General features: G+C 36.6%; 1 protein-coding gene across 1 annotated transcript in view; it reads right to left on the reverse strand.

Moving 5' to 3' along the window:
- Positions 1–21197, reverse strand: part of LOC149080837 (uncharacterized) — a 116177-nt gene that overhangs the window by 64221 nt on the left and 30759 nt on the right. The window contains exon 2 of the mRNA XM_089237503.1: positions 14638–14856. Coding sequence (XP_089093629.1) covers positions 14638–14745 — 108 coding nt within the window. The 5' untranslated portion in view covers positions 14746–14856. The remainder of the gene's footprint in view (positions 1–14637; positions 14857–21197) is intronic.

The following is a 21197-nucleotide window of genomic DNA, read 5'->3' on the forward strand; positions in this document are numbered from 1 at the left end:
TCGAATTTATCACTTTTACCGGTGATTATGCATAGTCCTCAAGTTGGTAAATTTAATAATTGCTCAAAAAATTATCCCTCGTAAAGGCGATTATCTATAATACCCAAGTGTCGCGTCATTGGTAAACGTGATAAATTGTACTATATGATACTGTATAAAAAGTTATTTTTTTTTGTAATAACTACACAACCCCTTGCAACATGAATGATATATCTGAGTACTACACATTATTTGAATAACACATGATGGTTCATACGTGTATTGTATCATTATACCGGGGTATGATCGTAAAATTTGTTATCATTACATCCAGGACCGACTATATTCATCACACATACCAGACTCATTTGGTATTTCTTTCATATTTATCAAATTCACCAAAAGTGATAATTTTTTTAATATTTCTCAAATTTATACCAACGACGCTTTAGTATTATGCATATTCGCCGGTAAAAGGGATAAATTTATCAAACCAAGACGATTGGTAAGTATGAATGATAACTGGTTATTATGTGCAATAACCGATTTATCACACATACCGTAATATACATAAATTGTTTCTTTAACATACTACGAGATATTAAAATTAATTAATAGATAAATTTAAAATTCTCTTTCAAAAAATTCAAAACATTTTTTAAATATTTCCTGAATTCAGATGATATCGAAGATATTTGTTTACAAAAATTCTGAAATACGATTCAAAATTTTCTGTAGTTTTTTTAGACATCGTTTTAAACATTCGTTTAACTTTTATCATTGATTCCTTTCGTGTTTTTGTTTTTTTTTTCTAATTCACAATATTTTCTAATTTTTTTTTCTTCCAATATTAAATTTTTATATTGATTTCTTACAAATTTAACAGGTCCTTTGATTTTTTTTCTTTATCTTTAATTTTTTTTTTTTTCAAGTTTCCTTCAATTTTCTTTTCCATTTTTAATAGCTTTCTTATCATTCAATATTTTTTTCCATTATTTTACTGTTCTTATCAAATTTGTTTTTTTTCCCCAATTTTTTCATTGATTTGGGTAGATAGATTTTGGTAGTAGATTTCATAGATCGAACTGTATTTTTGATTTATTCACAACTGTTTTTATTTATTTATTTAACCTTTTTTTTTCATTTATTTAACTGCTTTTTTATTTATTTAACTGTTTTTTTATTTATTTAACTATTTTTTCATTTATTTAACTGTTCTTTTTCATTTATTTAACTGTTTTTTCATTTATTTAACTGTTTTTTCATTTATTTAACTGCTCTTTTTCATTTATTTAACTGCTCTTTTTCATTTATTTAACTGCTCTTTTTCATTTATTTAACTGCTCTTTTTCATTTATTTAACTGTTTTTTCATTTATTTAACTGTTTTTTTCATTTATTTAACTGCTCTTTTTCATTTATTTAACTGCTCTTTTTCATTTATTTAACTGTTTTTTCATTTATTTAACTGTTTTTTTCATTTATTTAACTGTTTTTTTTCATTTATTTAACTGTTTTTTTATTTATTTAACTGTTTTTTTCATTTATTTAACTGCTTTTTTATTTATTTAACTGTTTTTTTTCATTTATTTAACTGTTTTTTCATTTATTTAACTGTTCTTTTTCCCATTAATTTGCGTTTTTACTTATTTGTGTTTTTCTTCATTTATTTGGTTTTAAATTTAAACTGTCAGTTTCGAAACTCATTACCTGATTTCCAATCAAGATTTTAACTTATTTTATTGGCACCCTGGTTTTTTTTTTTTAATTAAAAAAATATAGTATAATTTAAAAAAAACATTTTTTTTCCATTTTAAAAACAAATTCAAATTTTTCTAAGACCATTTCTCACATTCATTAATTAATTTTATTATATTATAAATACTGAAGTTTCGAAAATTTTTGTCCAAAAAGTAAAGTAATTGCTGTATGTGGATTTTTTTTATCAATTATTTCAAATTTTCACATCGTGCTTGTATTAAAAAACATTGACTAATTCATTTTTCATCTAAAGTAACGTTTCATAACGAGACCATATTTATTTTTGAAACATAATTGGGTTCTACGCATGTCTCCGTCATCTGTTTCGAAATCAATCAAATCGATCACAATCAAATTTCCATTCCTTTGGTATCATAACGGACAAACCTCCTCATCGATCAAATAATGAGTTTTTTTTAATGCAAATTTAATGGCTTCTATGCCAATTAAGGACAGAGAAATTTATTGGGTCAAACTCCGTCCAAACCGGCCGAATCGAATCAAATGAGCTTGAAATATGACTGTTCATATCCCACGAAAAACTTTCGATTTCTCGGCCGCATAGCCTTTGATGTAATCCCCCTGACGAACAAACAATTAATTTTATGGATCTCAATTCTTTTTATTGTTTTCATGGCTTGAAGAAAGTCTTCAAGAATAATTACAGAACCCCGTAGACGAACAGGGGTCGAACCGAGCCAGCAATTAAACCAGCAATCACGATAGTGACTTAAGTGTCGATGGAACTATCATGAGGAAAGATGGCATCGAGCTCGCAATTAACAATTAAATCTTTTCCAACGAGCATAATTACACGCGGCAGTGACTCCAGGCGGGCCATTATTACGAAAGAAAGCCCCCGTTATTCACTCGAAGAAGTCATTAAATAAAAAACTCTAACAACAATGCCTACTTTTCGAATGGCTTAATCATCTTGTCTAAGACCTAGACCGACTGAGAATTGTGCGTTATTATTTATTAATGGTATATATAAGATTTCGAACCGCTTCCATTGTTTCCAATGAACCTGTAATTTCGAACATTGCGGACATTTACGAACAAATTGTTATACCGCATGTGATTTGTACAACATGATGTGGAAAAAAACCACATTTGTTGTACAGAGAAATCGACACATCCTGGACTGATTGAAATATATAAAAAATAATAATATGGGGTTTATTTTTTAATGGGTTTTTTTTGTTTTACCATTGTAGAGGCCAGAAAAAGAAGAACTGGGCGACCTTGGGCAGCAAAAAAACCGGACAAGGTCGGCCGTGGTTAGAAGTCAGAACCGAGGTTAAACACTATGTTATTGATAACAGTTTTCTTCTTCTTCTTTTTTGTCCGTTATCTAACCGAGATGTTTCTATTTCAATAAATTTCTCTGAATTTTTTTTTTTCTTTATTTCTGTCTCCTCATATTATCATCATTCATTTGTTATCACCGGTGTGATAAGGGAGGCATTTTTATTCGATGTCGTTCATTTCGAGGGATGGACAACAAATTTAGGGACCGTGTGAGAGGTGACACGAATTCAACGGAGATGATGGTCTCGACGAATGCCCCGTCAATCAGGACGCATGGTAATTGTGACAACCAGTTAAGATACCGGTTACAAATTTCTTTAAAGGGGGGGGGGAGGTAATTTTTGTGTGTGTGGGGGGGGGGGTTCCTTCTTAAGATATTTCATTGGAGGTTAGTAGAGGCTCTAGATCAATTTCATGGGAGGTTCTTTTATTGATTAGCGGCTTTAGATCAGTGTTTTTCCCAACCTTTTTTTTTGCCATGGCCCCACCTAAGCTTCTCGTAAAATCCTGATATGTAATCCTATAAAAGATACACACGCGGGAGGGAGAAAGAGTATTCGGCCCCGAAAATTAGAAAAAAAAAGTTTAAATGCTGGAGAAATTCTTTAAATGCTGTTTCAATCTATTTCCGTGAATTTGAATGACCTCATTTTAAAGGGTAAAAACCCGAAATTTTTCTTTGGATAGATTCTCTCTGTGCTCTTCTGAAACCTTATAAATTAGCCTGTGTGCCCCCTTCCCCCCAGAAAATACGTGGAGGAAGCCTTATAGCCTGGAGGTTAAAGCATGAGTTTCAACCTTTAAGTCTTTCAAACTTCAACGGTGCAGACCAAACAAAAAAAATCCCTTGAAGCCCAATGGCCAATAAGTCATATTGTGGTTATCTTGATGCACTTTCATTGATGCTTAAATTATTTCCTTATTAAATACGAGGAACATTTCATCGGTTTGTAAATTATTTTCTAAATTGGATATGAATTTCTTTAATTCGGAAATTATTTCCCTATCAAGGATTAATTTTCATTAATTCCGCAATTAATTTTTTCATTAAATATGAATTTTTATTTATTTATTTATTTACGAAAAACCCCCAGAAGGCATGAAATGCACTGACACTGAGAAAGATGATTTTTGATAATGTTTTCTATAAAATGAATCATTTTTTTTAAATAATTTCCGAATTATTCTCGCTAAATATGAGAATTTTCCATTAATTCTGAGGAATTACTAAAATTCATCAAATATGAATTTTCAAAAAACATGTGATTGCACCCTTAAAAATCACATTGTCCCCCTCAAAAATCATATTGCCTCCCCTTCCCTGTGGGGCGTGCCCTACGTTGGGAATCACGGGGCCAGACAGTTGCTTTGTTTTTAAAATGTAAACTTTGTTGCAAACGTTCCAATTCCAAATGTTTCATTCAGTAAAAAAATTATATGTAGGTATAGCAGGTGACGTGTGAAGCGCAATACTCGATTAAATGGAGAAAAGTCGTTGATATTACCATATGAAGCGGGGAACTTTAACATTGTCTCTATGGGAGAGCTCTTGATTTCAGAGGATTTTATAAGTTTAAGTAGGATATCTGATTAAACAGGGCCGACCGTATGTGCTGAACGGTACCGTGCTATGGACGGTGACAGCAATCAGCCAATGGCTCGTAAATCTTGTGTGTCTTGTATTAATTAATAAGTGGAGAGGACATCTTTCTCTGCATACATTGTAAAACATTTAGAAATAGACTCTAAACATTGCAAATAAATTTACGAGGTAGAAAACATTGGTTTCTAAACATAAGATCATCGGCAACAGTGATATTCTGACTACGAATTTCCATGGTGGCAACGATGTTTTCGAATAATCCCTTTGATACCGTATCCATAAACAATAATACTTCTCTATCTCACACCAATATAATTCTTAATGTTCGAAAAAGAAAGAAAAATACACCGATGCCATCGAGAATGCACCAAATCGGTACAGGCACCAAACTTTTAAATTATATATATATATATATATTATGGTACCAAGTTTGAGTAGGCCCTTCCTAATACAAATTACATAAACCCCCCCCCCCTGAATCTTTGTCACAAGAAAAAACCGCTTCAGCAACTCTCAATGTAATTCCACACATAATTTTTCGATGGATCCATTGCCTCCACCTCAACATTGAATAATCCCTGACAGGAGAAAAAAAAATATCCGCAAATTTCGATCATAATTGGGATCAATTATCTTTCGTTCGTCGTATATTTGAAGAGACCGCAAAATAAAATATAAAAAAACGAACCCTCCTCCAATAATAATCATAATCGGAGAAAGTTCGTGAGAGGTTATTACACATACACACAGAGAGGCTAAATATTGTTGTTATACACATGCATAACATGATGAACAATGTGTTTTTTTTTTTTGTTTCTCACGAATGTACCACCTCCGAGTATTTCGTTCAGGTGGGTTTACCACATGGCGTCGTCTAGTCCTTACAGTGAAACCCACATCGTACGAAAAAAAAAAAAAAAAACTTGACACATCACGTAATCGAGAGTGGGTCGAACCCGGGTTCTCCACCCTATCGGTCTCGACACCCACCTTTAAAACCATGTGAGAGGCCGGAAACCTTTCAAAACATTATTAGTCATGGCATTTCTCTGGTATAAACGCCTCCGGGATAAAATATTCATGTGTTTTTCGAATATTGAAGGAAAGAAAAGTAAAATTTAGTGAGTTGGAGCGACCCTAACTGCTTGTGTTGCTTTTTTTTTTGGCTTTCTTTTCTTTATTTGCGACCTTGGCGTTTAAAAAGCTCTTCTTTTTTTTCTCTTACTGTAGATAAATGATTCGTTGTCCACCTGAATTCACGCCCTCACGCGCTTGATCCTTCAACAACAACAACAAAAAAGAAGACACGGAAGCAGAACAAAGAACGGTCCTTCTTTCTCAAAACTGCGTTTTCACTTCCTCGAAAGTTTTTTCAACCATTCATGAAGAATTTAAAATGAACGAAGGAATTCTTATCAGATTTTATCGATATTTTCCAACCAATATACAATCTGTCAGTGAAAATTCTTTACGAGCAAAGAATAACGAAAATTTTGCTTATTCAAGAAAATGGAAGTCTTCATCAGGGCCCAGTATGAGTCAAAAATCCCTCTGTAAATAATGGACTAACACAATGAAAAGAAACTACCAGGACCCGGCGGGAGTCAAAAATCTCTTTGTAAATAACAGACTAACACAATAAAGAAACTATCAGGACCCGGCGAGAGTCAAAAATCCCTCTGCAAATAACGGACTAACACAATGAACTTAGCTTAAGGGATATAGCAAGGAAACGGTCCAATCCTAATGCGTTTCGACCCCCCCCCCCCTATGACTACTGCCTTCAGAAAATGTGATATAACCACTATCCTATCACACTGACTGGGGAACCAACCACTTGTGTTGATTTAGAAACTTCAACTCCCTGCTCCTTAAAGAAAAAAACAATCTCTATGAGGGCCCCATGGGAAATAAAAATTCCTCTACAAATAATGAACAAATACGATAAATAAACTAAGCTGAAGGGAAATAGCAAGGAGAAACGAACGAATCTTAACGGATGCCGTATGGAAGTCGTCTTCAAACGATGTAATATATATAACATTATAATATTTATCACGCAGATTGGAGATCCCACTTTTCAGCTTCCCGTTCCTTAAAAAAAATTGCAACCTTCATTAGGGCCCAGTGGGAGTCATAATACGATAAGGAAGCTGTGGGCATTTTGCCTGTTGTGTATTTTTATGGCCTTGCATTTGTATTTTTATAAGCTTAAGGCAAACTGCAAGGAAAACTATCGAACCCTCTAACGTGTGCAACAACCTATGGGTGACGTCTTCAAATTATGTAATATAACCACTATCACGCCGACTGGGGATCCCACTTGGGTTGGTTACCAAATATCAACTCCCTACTCCTTAAAGAGAACGACAGCCTTCATTAGGGTCTGATGAGAGTCAAAAAACCCTTTACAAATAATGGTCTGGCATGATGAATAGCCATAGCTTAAGAGAATAGCTGGGAAATAATCGAATTCTAACGTGTTTCTACCTCTATGGATGTTGTTTCAAAGGATGTACTATAATCACTATAACTCAGACTGGAGATCCCATTTGGGTTGATTACCAAATTTTAACTCTCTGCTGCTCTGCGAAAGAAGTACATCCGAACAGCTCAGACAGACGCTCTGGTCAGAATGAAACTGTCTGCAAGTAAGTCGGAAGAAACGTTCCGATTTGCTGTTGGCAAAACCGAATAACTTGATTGGTTTATTTGGAGTTTTTCCACTAAATTTCCAGCTCGAAATTAATGGCGATGGAAAACTATGGCAGTGTAATTGATGGTGTTGGGGTGGATTTATTTCCCAGCACACCAAGATGGAGACAAATTAATCATCGTGTAGCATTATTTTCTAGAACCATGATCAAGCGAGAGTTTTGCAAGATCTTATAGTCAATAATGATCATAACAGTCACAGAACTTCAACTATATTTTCTGCTCAATTATCGTTGAAATTTTAGGACTTCTATAACTGATATCGGTCATATGAACAACAATGGTAATTGAGCTCAGAATTTCTACTTCAATTCAGTTGTTTCTTCTATTGGGTCCAGCAGTAAGGAAGAAATAAACTCCATAAAATTTTTAATTCCAGTCTAGTCGGGGCAATCAAGACCAAAAAAGGTAGAAATATTACAGAAATGGTTCTAAATATACATTGATACATTACAGGGAGTGTTATTATCGTTATTATCATATATTCACAGTAACACAATGGTCAATTTTCGAAACACGATAACATAATAGAAGCAAAAAAAAAAATAAACGAATACACCAGAGGAAGATTGTGTGCGTACCTCGAAGTTACCAATTACCCTCAATGTCTCAGAAGAAATTTGTGAGATTTCGGGCATTTGCTTCTTCTTTAAACTGAAAAGGGGAAAGCAAATAACCATAACGTTTCCTTTCCTTATTCATCAGATTGCGCACCCTATTTGGACTAATGTCCGTCGGAACGGATAGAGGGCGGCAATAGTAGTAGTAGGAGGAGGAGGAAGATAAGAGTCTTATACATAAAAAAATGTACAAGTGTGAGGGCAATAATAAGGATGCATGTAGGAGAATGGGAGCCATATTGGTGGGCAATTTCTTTCTTTTTTTTCAGGGTTCATAACAAAAAGGAATAACGTGGGTATCGGAGGCGGTGAGAGAAACTTAGCTTAAGATACTCTCTCATAACAAACATTCAAAGTACATCAACCTCTTTCTTTTTTAGTTTGTTTCTTTTTCTCTTTTGTGGATTTATCAAAAAAAGTTTCTACCTTCTTTTTCTTATTTTTCTACAACTTTTGTCACAATATTTCGATTTCTTTTTCTCTTTCTTCTTTTCTTGTTTCTTCTGGAAACGGAGTGGTTTCGTAACCTTCACTTAAGATTGATTATCTCGTCTTTGCTTCTGTGTACATCACTTCAATCATCCCTTGATCCGTTGAGTAGCTCATCCTTGTTTTGCCCCCGCCAACCCAATCATGATACGAAATTGATAACTTTGTTTAAATATGATAGAGAAATCCATTTCATTTACTATCTTTGTGAGGGGGAAAAATATTCCTTTGACTATAATGTGGATAAACCATTCCTTTTTAATAATATTAAGGTGCATGAAAATTTCTTTAATGAATTTCGGCTGAGATGAAATAATATTTATGGTTGGGCAAGACACAAAACAGCTCACACCCACACGCTAAATTTCTTAAGCAGCAAATAATTATACTTCCTTCAGAACCCCCGTACTAACTTATGGTTGGGTGAACCCTCTCCCCTCCATCCCAGCTAATCAGCATCTCCATAAAACTTTGGTGCTAACTCTTAGTGTTTAAACCATTCAGCCAAAGCGTCTCTGTAAAACCCTCATAACAACTTATGGAAAGCTTATCTGAATGAACCTCCAGCTCACCAGTGTCTCTTTGAAATCTCAAAACAGTCGAGCTAATCATGACAATGAAAGCTTATCCGAGTCTTCATAAAACCCTCTGCGCTTGCGTATGATGGTGAAGTACCTTCAGCTCGTCCGTGTCTCCTTAAAACCCTCACACTAAATTATGGTAATGAAAACTTTATCTGAGGTAAGTAGAAAACCCCTACCATTGCAAGATTTGCAGATAGTGAAGCCTCTTCAGCTCATCCGTGTAAAATAGTCTCTTAATCTCAGTAATCTAAGCTTATCTGAAGAATTATCCCCATGAAATCCCCCCCCCCTCCACAGGAGAGAATTTTCACGGGCCCCTTTTTTAGTGAATCTATAATGGGAAATGAAATGCAATAAACGTGATCCGTCGAGGTTCTAGGACCTTCCAGCTAGAGCACTGTCAACCTCCTCCATGTATGTACCATGACTTCAGCCAGAGTCGTGCACATTACACCCTTGGTGGAGGTGGAAAGCTCTTCTTCACGAAATTTAAATTTTTTACACTAAAAAAGTATCTTTCTCATTGTTGCAATGTACCCCACTTCCTGCGTACGCTCCTGATCTCTGCCCCCAAAATATGTATGAAAGAAGACGACCGTGCCAGAAGCAGTCGCTGAATGTCATTCGAATATTGGTGAAGCAATGATGACCCTTAACGTGAGATGGAGTGAGAACTACCAGGATTGACTCCTTATGATCGGCTATGCAATTTATACTGATGGTGAAATATGGCTGACCAGTCAGGTCACAATACTTTCCTTTATGAGATTTCTGCATGAAAACGAATCAATTTTCACAATGCTGAGATCTTGGTTTTAATTCCGAATCCCATCTAACCCACGACTAGACGTGATGCAGTCATTCGAATGATTGAAGTCATTCATAATTCCGAACTGCCAGAAGCTTCCATACTTTCACGTAGACCCATTGACTTCAAACCAGTCGTGCTAACCAAATTGACTGGAAAACTATGCACAGCCATCAAATTAAAAAAAAAAAATTCTCCTTGGGAGAAGAAATCCAGAGCAGGTCGTTCAAACCCAATTTCTTGGCGAAAAATGATGAAGAGGTGGGTCGAATCCGAATTCTGACCGAGAGCTTATTATATTGTATAAAGTCGGAGGAATTCACGTCAGTCCATCAAAACAAATTAGCGTTGGTATCACACTAAAGCCACCAGCGGGGATGATTTCGTGACGAACGGGCATTTAGGGCACGAACGGGCCGATGATATTCAGATCGGAAAATGCGTGACAAGCCAAAAAAACCGAAACACAGTGGAGCAGGCAATGGCGGAAGATAACATCAACCCATGCGAGAAGTTACGATATTTTTTTTTCTGTCGGTTGATATACTTATATATATACTCTCATCTAAACGGAGCTGGATCATGCTCCACAGATCAACGAAGTGAACGATTTATTCCTCGACTGATGATGAGCCGTAATCACAGAATGCATTAACCTACCGGAACTGCACACCTAAATGATGTTTTAATTATGTTCGGAGGCCCCCCTATCTTTTATCCCATGAAAACCAAAGAGGAAAAAGGAAATCATCATAGGAATCTTTCTACGAGATAGCATAAGAGCTGTAACACGTTATATTCATGCCTGAGACTACATTTCCTAAGACTTCTTTCCACATTCGATGTCATTCAGCATAAGAAAAATTACGTATTCATAACGATATTCAGGCCAATTACTTGATTCTCCATGAGGTCTCTGTTCTCACGATTTCGGGCATAATTAAGCACGTTGGGATGCATTTTCTTGCACAGTTCTCTTGTTATTATGAACAAAAAATATTACTTCAGCTTTTTTCACTTGAACCGTATTTTGTACATCACAAATAATTCGGACAGGAATTTCCTATTGTACTGAATAATTCTAGAACTTCATAAAGCCTTATTTAAAAATGTCAGTTGCGTGCTCTTAGTGAAAAGAAACAAATTATTGTTATAAATGTAGTAATGATAATAAATTTTTATATTATAATGGGTGAAGCGAAATGTAAATTGCTATAGAGAAATCATTCTTTACCGTAAGTTCGGGTTCAAATGCACATCGGCATCAAAAAAAAAATCACTATGAAAACATTTTTGAAAAAATGAGCAATGTCATCAAGAGAAACTGCTAGTGAAGTTGAACCATAAGTGATATGAAAATGAATGGTGTTATCAAGGAAAACTGTTGGTAAAGCATTGTCGAACTATGAGTGTTGGTGAAAAAGAATTCACATTACCATCAGTGAAAACATTGTTGAATCATGAATGTTGGTAAAAATGAACATTGCCATCAAGATAAATTGCTATGAAAACACTGTTGGGCCATACGTATTTGTTAGTCCACACGTTTGCATCAAGAAAAATTGCTGAGGAAGCAATGTTGGAGACTAAACTATGGTTAGTATGGCACATTTTCACTAAGACGAATTGTTGGAAAAACAATGTTGAGACAAAATGGAGATTAGAATGCTCATTTTCATTGCAACAATTGCCAGATAATGTATTGTGGAGACATAAAAGTGTTGTTCAACTTAAAAGGTGAGCCACAAAAATTCATAGTTACAGTTGAAAGAAAACTATAGTTTATCCAAAAAAAAAAAAGTAGGATTGAAATATGCATTGTTATCTACGACTGTTGAGCCAAGAGGACTTAACAATCTCAAGAAGGATTTCAAAGTGCTCATCATAGTGGCACGTTATTTCCCTCTAATGAAGAGCTGAGAACGCCAAAGTTGTTGAAATCATTCCCTCAATCGCTGGTTTGAGAGCTTTGAACTTCTTATGGACTCCTCACCCATCTCTGAATCTGATTGTTCATACTGAGGAACCCTTACCCAACAGTAACAATGATTAGAATGATGTCTCTCATTACGAATGGATTTCTGATGCGATCAATCTGAATGAAAACTGGAACGATCGGTCATTTCCCAAGGGAGATCGTGGAGCGAGATTCTGATCATGGACGCACATGCATATACAATATAACGATAATAATAATAATAATAACATTTTCATTAATTCGCACAGCGGTCGATAAAAATCAACTTTTCCCGATAATAATTGCTTTCGGGCATGATCCCAAAGAAGAAACTTCGAGTATCTAACAAAGAAACTGCCCCTTTAATGGCGGCCAAGTGAGTTACGAGGTCAATGCAACGGGTGGAAAATACTTGCGCACAAGATGTTTTTCTAGAAAAAACATGTCATTTTATCTCACAACACACACAACCAACAGGTTTCAGGCTTCTTTTTTTTTTATTTTATTTCATTTCACCTATTTTTAGTCGAAAAAACAACGTTGTGTTTTCACTGAACTATTTTAACTCTCTCCGTTGGCAACACTATCTGATTTCAGTTCGAAAAGAAAGACTTCTTAATGAATGTCAGCATGAGACGTTGCCAGATTTCTATCATGTTTATACTTGTTTTGTTTTCTGTATAATAGTAAGTGTTATTAGCTCAACGGAAGGCGATACGTTTAATGAACGATGGATTGTGTAGTCAGTGGCGTAACTGAATGGCGTTCTCTGAATGAAAGTGGTTTTCCTCACTCACTATGATCGGAATTTTACCGATAATCGAATCCACTTTCTACATGTTTTCACATTTGTTATACAGATTTTCTAGGCGATAATTGGTCAGTAGCAGTGGCGTAATTAGGAACTGGGGGAAGGGGGGCGGGGTCAAAGAATCTCTTCTGTGATTAAATCAAAATGTATTACATAAATCAGTTTATAACCAAACTTTAAGACGTTTTCATCTTAATGAATGTTAGCATGAGTCGTTGCCAGATTTTTATCATATGTTGACTCTTCTTTCTGTATTATTATTTTCATTAGCTCAACAGAAGTCGATACGTGTAATGGACACTGGTTTGTAATCAGTGGCGTAACTGAGACGTATCAACTTCTCTGAATGAAAGTGGTTTTCTCACTCACACTACGACTGAAATTTTATTAATAATCGAATCCACTTCATACATGCTTTTCCATTTGTTATACAAGATTTAGAATTGATAATTGATCAATGGCAGTAGCGTAAGCAGGGATCGAGAAATCGGGTGAATAGACGATCTATTCTCTTGTTAAATCAGTTAATAACCAACCTAAAAGGTTTAAACTTTTAATAAATTGACTGACTTTTAATCACCTTGTGGATGGGTACGCCCCTGTTCAGTGATAGTTTTTTTCTTTTGCAAGTTGAAATGTATTTTGGGCCTCTAGTAAAATTATCTTGATCAGCCTATGTATCCACTTGGAGAAAATTCCAACTTTTAAAGCACGTTGTTGGTCAGTGAAGTAACTAATTTATTTTATAAAATTATTTCCATCATGTTGACTCCTCGTTTGTGGTTTCTGTATTTTATTGTTATTAGCTGAACGGAAGGCGATACATCCAATAGACGCTGTATTGCGACTAGTGGCGTAACTGAAGTATCGACTTCTTTGAATGAAAGTGCTTTTATTACTGACTGTGATTAAAATATTTAATCGAATCAACTTTCTACATGTTTTTCTTACTATTTGTTATACAAGTTTTGTAGGTTGATAATTAGTCAGTGGCAGTAGCGTAAGCAGGATAATCCAATCCAGATTCTACATGCTTTTCCTACAATTTGATACATACGTTTTTCATCAAGTCCGATAATTAGCCAGTTGCGTAAGCAGGAATCGGGAAGTCGTTGGAAACAGAGAACTCTTCTCTGATAAAGTAATGATTTGTTAAATCCGTTAATATCAAACAAAAGGCTTTTTAAATTAAATTGATGGATTTTTAATTTTTTTGGAGAACGTGCCCCCTGGGTATGCTAATGGTATGCAATAATATGTTTGTTTTCTTCGATGGAGTGTTTTTAGGTTTCTAGCTGAATGATCTTGATCAGCCTATACGTATGCCTATATTTCGCTTACCGAAAACTCCCGATTTTTTTAGGCATGTTGCTGGTCAGTGGAGTAACTATTTTATTTTCTGCAATGCATTTGAACAAAGATCCCTTTAGTGCAGTATTTTCCAATAAAGTTACGTCTGTGATTGTAGAAAAAGAAATTTTAAGCGTGTTATGACCCAACAGATGTTTCTGCAACTTGGTTTTTAATCGGAGACGGTGGAGTATCAGTACTTTTCCGATAATCTTTTCATACGTCCAGTTAGTTCGTCGGTGGCGTAGACCGAAAAAAGACTATTATATTTTACAATGTGTCGAGAACAATGAGCTTTTCGGCTTAGGCAGTGGCGTAACTTCAATGATACAACATATTTTTCGACAACTTGGTTTTCAGTCCTAGGCAGCGGCGTATAAGTATTTCCACAATAACCTTATTACACGTCTAGCTAACTGTTCCGTGGCGTGCAAAGACCAGAAAAAGGCATCATCGTACGTTACAGTACGTCCAGAGCAATGAGCTCGGCAGTGGCGTAACTCAATGGTATAGCAGATTCATGGGCATCGGAATGGTTTTGTGATTAAGTACAGGCATGTGTGTCCAATTTAATTGAATTGCGTGTTTCCACACACACCGATCAAGTTACTCAACTGAAAAAAGAAGACAAAAAAAAAAAAATCACTTACCCTGAATAGCCGTTCCCTGGTGAACCAGGCATCCTCATCTTCTTCGAGGCCAAGATCGGCATTTAATTCATCCCTCGATCGGGATAAGATTTTTCTTCTACTGATCATGCTACTGTATTGCGCTCCTATTATTGATTATTTCTATTATTAATTATTATTTTTTTCCTTCTTAATTATATTTCAGGGGTTTCTTATTTTTTTCCCTTCAACAAAATCCACCTGCGAAAGACACAAAAAATTGGTATCGATTATTTTCGAGAGAACTAAACAATTCAAAATAATGGCATTATCTTCTCAACAAAAAAATCATGAAAATAAATGTATTTAAATTCATTATATAGGGATTGAGATCACGACATTGAACGGAAGAATCGCTGGGCAAATGGTGTTCATGGCGAATCCTTAACTGCCTAGAATTAAGAGCTTACCAGTTAATATACTTACTCATGAAAATCATAGCACCAGATTCAATAATCATGAATGCTTCCTGTGCATCTTAGACCCCACGTTCCGGGTGGGTTCATACGCTGATACGGCACTGCCGAGAAGCCATCAAGTCCTAGAGCGGTTCTTTTACAACCAAGTGGCTGCTTAGGTCTCGATTTTTCACATATAATTTTCTAATTTTCTAATGAAAATTATATGTGATATTTTAATTGTGATAATTTTCTAATGAAAATTATATGTGATATAATATATTTATTAATGAAATTCGAGAAATTGACAAGGACCACATAATTTTAGGCCTTCTGGTGAGGGCTTTCTCCTCCTCCGGATGTGGATTTATCGTTATGTGGCCTGTGGGCAATACAAATTATTTTGCCGCCATTCATTCATCCATTCTATAGTCTAGTTTTCTTGACTACTCATTCCTCCAAATTAGCCGCCCTAGATTACAACCTGTTTACCACCCCCCCCCCTTTCCTCCTACTCTGTAAATATGTCTCTGTGTCACTATCTTTCGGTCGTTCACATGCTTTCACGCCCTCTGGGTCACTGTTTTGGTCACTCACATGCTTCCACATTCTGTAAGTTAGTTAGCCAAATAATCTGGATTTTTTTTTTTAAACTCGACACTATCTCGTTCAAATTCAAAACAAAGAACAGCTTTGCGAATATCAGCAACAAGAAAGCTTTCTTCTTTGAAAGCTATCCCGGAGTTTTAAGGGCCCTGTGGCGTTTGATCATGCGGAACCCCAAAGAAACTGTCACGGAACCACAGTAGGATATAATAGTTGGATACTGTACTGATTTCCACAGTAGGATATAATAGTTGGATACTGTACTGATTTCCACAGTAGGATATAATAGTTGGATACTGTACTGATTTCCACAGTAGGATATAGTAGGATAAATTAGTTGTCGTAATTTTTCTACAAAATTTATCTAGCGAAACATTTAAATTTGAAAAAAGTTTATCCCTGTGCTTTTTTTAGGCTAGAGCCCCCCTGTCATAATTTTCCTTGTATGTATGGGGGAGGGGGGGGGGCACGCATACAGAAATTTATTCAGGGCCGTAAATTGCTTTTGCTGAAGTGATGCTTTTTTTGCGATTTTTTTTAAACAAGCAGCCGTTGATCCAGGGAATCGCCCCCCCCCCTCAAGATCCGGATAATATGTGAGGAAGTAGATCTGTCCCGTAAAATACAGAATGCAGTGATCGTTACCACATCACTCTGGATCCACATCTGCGTAGAAAGTAAATGTTTCCATTAAATATGTCCGGTGTTCACCATTCTCCTCCATCTATGATTTATTTAGCATTCACGGCATACAAAGAAAAGGGCCAAATCCATTCAGATACGGAGGGGCATCACAAGACCATATTCATTGACCTAAGGGTGTCAACCGGTTGGAAATTGAAGAAATCCATCACGACCGTACGCCGATACGCCCCATAATGATAAAATTAAAGTGGGGGGAAAAACATCAAAACTGTAATCTAAGCACGTCCTAAGTTATAAAGGAGGAGGAGGAGGTGCAAGGACGGAGCCATTTCATCCATTGACCAACTGCGAAATTGGTAACAGCCGTTGATTACATTCACCACAGGATACTCGCGCAGGATTCCGGACACTGACCCTCTATTTTTTTCACGAAAATGGAGTCAAGCTGTCACCCCCTCGCAAACTCTCATGCCCTTCGTGGAGGAACCCCCCATCCAGTCAGAATCAGTAATGTGTGATGTGGTATTTGGTTCATTGACGGCATCAAATGTCCTTGAAGAGATAACCTTAAGTAAATGAAGGGGAGAAGGGGGCAACACTATACAACCACATGGGAGGGGGGCCCGTCAATAACGGCGTGGCTACCCCAATGTTTTTTACGCCAAGAATTGGGTAAAAGGGGGAGAGGGCTTCTGAATAATGGAATATTTTTGACTAATTAATCGTTATCGAGCCAAGGTCGAGAATCGGCAGGTAAGTTAAAATCACCTTGCGGTCTATGGTGTCTATCATTAGACCAGGGCGTGATGGGAGGTGACATGGGGGGGCTTATGGGTGCCCTGATAGAAACTTATTTTCCATCGAAGGAGTTATGCAATCGATTTACCCCCTTAAGAAAAAATGAGATCGTGGTTATGAATATTAAGAGCGTTTTCTCCAAGATGAAGAGATTTATTCGCGCCCCCCCCCTCCCTTATGATGTTATCTATTATTGTTATTACTACAAAATATTGCATATGACTTATTACCCGGCTATAATTTATTGGCGCGGCTACTGCAAGTCACCTGAAGGTCGAACGTGTCAGAAGAGTTGCTCCACCCCCTCTCTCTCTACCATCGGGTAGTCCACGGTCACTAATCAACTTTTTGTTGTAATCTTCGTGTTTTAGATGTAATCATGTGTGTGTGTACTTATAATCATTATTACATTAATTATTGTTAGATTGAAAGTTAAAAAGTAGAGTGCATTGATTTGCGCCTTTGTCAGTATGGACTGCACTTGCTCCCTTGCGTAATAGCACCGATATAAATATACTGCCAAGGCTTCAGTCTTGGTAAGTCTTCTTCACACGGTCAAGAATAACAGCATAACCCAATTGCACCTGTGCTGTTTGCACCTGATAAGCTTGTCGTGTGTAAAAAAGAAACTTTACGGAGGTAAAACACTTGTCCTGATGTTCTGGACACGTGTAATGAACTAACACTGATGTTCTTGACACGTGTAAAAGAATTATCCTCATAAATTCATTCTAAAAGCGTATATCGATATTTTTTGACACGTGCTGATGATATTCTTGTCATTTATCGTGATGTTTTTGACAAGGGTAAAAACCATCATCCTGATATTCCTAACGCGTGAAACTGACGCTCTTGACAAGTGTAAAAAAGACTGATCTTGTTATTTTCTTGACACGTGTAAAAAATACTCATTTCGATATTCTTGATATTCTTAAACACATGTGGAAAAAGACACATTCTGATATTCCCAAAGTGTGGAAAACACCCATCCTGATATTTCTAACATGCGGAAAGCACTGATCCTGAAGCTCTTGACAAATGTAAAAAAAACTGATCCTGATATATTTTTGACACGTGTAAAATATTCTTTCTGATACTCCTGACACGTGTGAAATAGTGTTTCATTTCCTGTTTTTTTTTCTGTTGAACATCAAGATTAAGTGTAAAACACTTATCGTAATGTTCTTAGCACGTGTAGATAGTTGATCCTGATATTCAACACGCGTTTGAAAAAGACTCATCCTGATATTTTCAACACGTGACGAACACTCCTTCTGAAGCTCTTGGCAGATGTAAAAAAATATTCATCCTGATATTCCCAACGCAAGAAAAACACTCATCCAGAAGCTCTTGACAAGTACAAAACATTCTTTCTGATATCATCCTGTTGTTTTTGACAAGTGTAAATACAATTTCTGATATTCTTGACACTTTTAAGGAATCATTTTACTGTTTATGGCAGATGTAAAATACTCATACTGAAGCTCTTGACAAATTTAAATAATTGATTCTGATATTTTTGGCAGGTGTAAAATACTCATACTGAAGCTCTTGACAAATTTAAATAATTGATTCTGATATTTTTGGCAGGTGTAAAATACTCATACTGAAGCTCTTGACAAATGTAAATAATTGATCCTGATATTTTTGGCAGATGCAAAATACTCTTTCTGATACTCTTGACACGTGCAAAAGACTCATCCTGTTGCTCTTAGCACGTGTAAATAACTAGTCCATACGTTCTTGACACACACTTTCGTGTGTGAATAACCTTAATATATAAGTATTTCATACCAATAACCTTAAACATCCCCGCAGTTTGATATATACCTCTGTATAATTTCGATCGTTTTAAGCGTCGGACTACTTATAATGTCAATTTTTGAAGGCCTATCATTTCGGTTAACAATGGTGACGTTATACCTGGGTCTGACGGTAATACCTGGCGTTATTCCTGTTTGATATCTTGTCAGCACATGTAACATATAGTAGTTTCTCCACCAAAATCTCACCCATACTTTATCACCCTGTCAACACGGCACCGTACAAATTAAGACTCCACCCTTACACTCTATACACATTTGCACGTGTATATACGTTCACCCCGGGTAGGTATTTATTATTCCACACAAACATCGTGCAATTTTTTACCAGGAAAACAAGAGGCCGACGTCTCCGTAGGAATGTTTTTTTCTCCTTCGAGAGATGTTCCCCCCCCCCCACACCCTCCCACATAAGATACCGCTCATATAACGTTATATAACAAGGGTAGGGGGGGGGGGCGCCAAAGAAGACGAAAAATTGGCCACATACGAATCACCTTCAAATGGCCTTTTCTTCTTCTTTTTCTTCACCATGGTGTCTCTACATAATGTATAACCGACTTACGCCGCGAGTGGTTTCACAAATCACTGCAGGCAGGGAATGGGTTAAAAGCGTACATGGGTACGTACGTACGTACAAGGAGTTGCGTACGCTATCTTCTTTCTTCTTCATTCTTCGATGGGTTATTAGGATTCGACTCGAGGGTTAAAGAAGAGTTCATTCTTTTCTCCGATCGCTCTATAATTAATCAAAAGTGAAGGACGTTTTCGTTGCCCCCCCGTGACTGGTAGGTAACCTCGAATTTGTTATGAGACTAGGACTGGAGTAGGGTTAGAGAGAAGGCCTAACGGTAGTTGTGTGTTGTTGTTTTTCTTTCCCCCGAGCCGTGTCGCGATCATCAAAGCCCCGTATTGAAATTTATTGCTGTCTTGACAGAATATGTGCCGATCTACATATTAATACACTCTCTACTAGGGATGGGAGGGAGCACTTGCCCTACTGGTTGACCACAAAGTGTGGATGGAAGAAGAAAGGGGGGGGGGGGGGTTCTTAAGCCACCAAAGAGTCCGAATGAATGAAGTCTTGTCATAGCTGTTGGTAGATAAGATTATCGAAGTTTGAAATGACTGATGAAGAGTTATAATTAGACTATGATATTATATCGGAAGTGGTTGGGGGGGGGGGTGATTGAGGGCACCCCCTCCCTCGTCGGTTGAAAAGAATGATAGAGTGTGATTGTGAAGGGTTCCGGACATGCTTGTGATGACAGAATTGGTACTTCTTTGTAGAAAGATGGGTCGGGGCTCCTCTCATGTCAAGGAACTTAGAAATTTAATTATTATATTAATCGACAATTAGCATTTTTTTGATGGTCAATAGAATATATTGGCCAAGTCTGAGCTGGGAAGTGGGGGGGGGGTCCGCCGATGGGGTTAAATTATCATCTCAATAATTATGATTAATATTTGGTAGAGGAGGTTAAGAAGTCGATTCAGGCTTTACGTGGCTTTACGAACACAGGCAGCATTTCTCAGGCTGTGGGCCCCCTTTCGGGCTTTTTTGTCGTTCCCCGTCCGCTGGATCCTCCACATTCAGAAAAGTCCAGACGCTTTCTACTTATTAAATTGATATCTGAATAAATTTACAGCATTCAATAAGATGGGACAGGTGTCCATCAGCCTCCCTCCCTCCTATGGGTATTCTAGAAATAGTCATGTTACGGTAAATGTGTTAAATCGGTAAGTATACATAATGACCTGTTATTATGCATACTTACCAATCGTCTTGGTAAATTTGGTGAATTTATCACATTTACCAGCGAATATGTATAATACCCAAGCGTCGTTGGTGAATTTGATAAATACTGAAAACATTACCACTTATGCCGGTGATTATGCATCACCATATTTGGCAAATGTTCATTTATTTTCTGTGGTTCTTAACTATTTGTTTTCTACGCGCCCTACGTGCACAAAAGACGAAGTCCAGGGACCCCGTTTGCTAATACGATCAAGTTCACGAACTCCTTTAGTGAATAATATTCAGCATAAACTATACTATAAAAGCAATAAGTTGATCAGCTTCTTATTAAAAACTCACGGACCGCCGCCCCCAGCTTGAAACCTGAAAACTCTCCAAGAACCCCTCCCTCCAAGGTGACGGTTACCCCCCAGAGAATCACTGCTACAAAGATTTTAAACGTTTTAGTTCGCGAGGAACCCTTGACTGTTGTTCCATGACCCTAACAAAAATGAATATTTTTCTATTTTT

The sequence above is a fragment of the Pholcus phalangioides genome, unplaced genomic scaffold (genome assembly GCF_987345545.1).
Source record: "Pholcus phalangioides strain wild (caught in Gottingen) unplaced genomic scaffold, Ppha-v1.0 ptg000010l_1, whole genome shotgun sequence".
NCBI lineage: Eukaryota > Metazoa > Arthropoda > Arachnida > Araneae > Pholcidae > Pholcus > Pholcus phalangioides.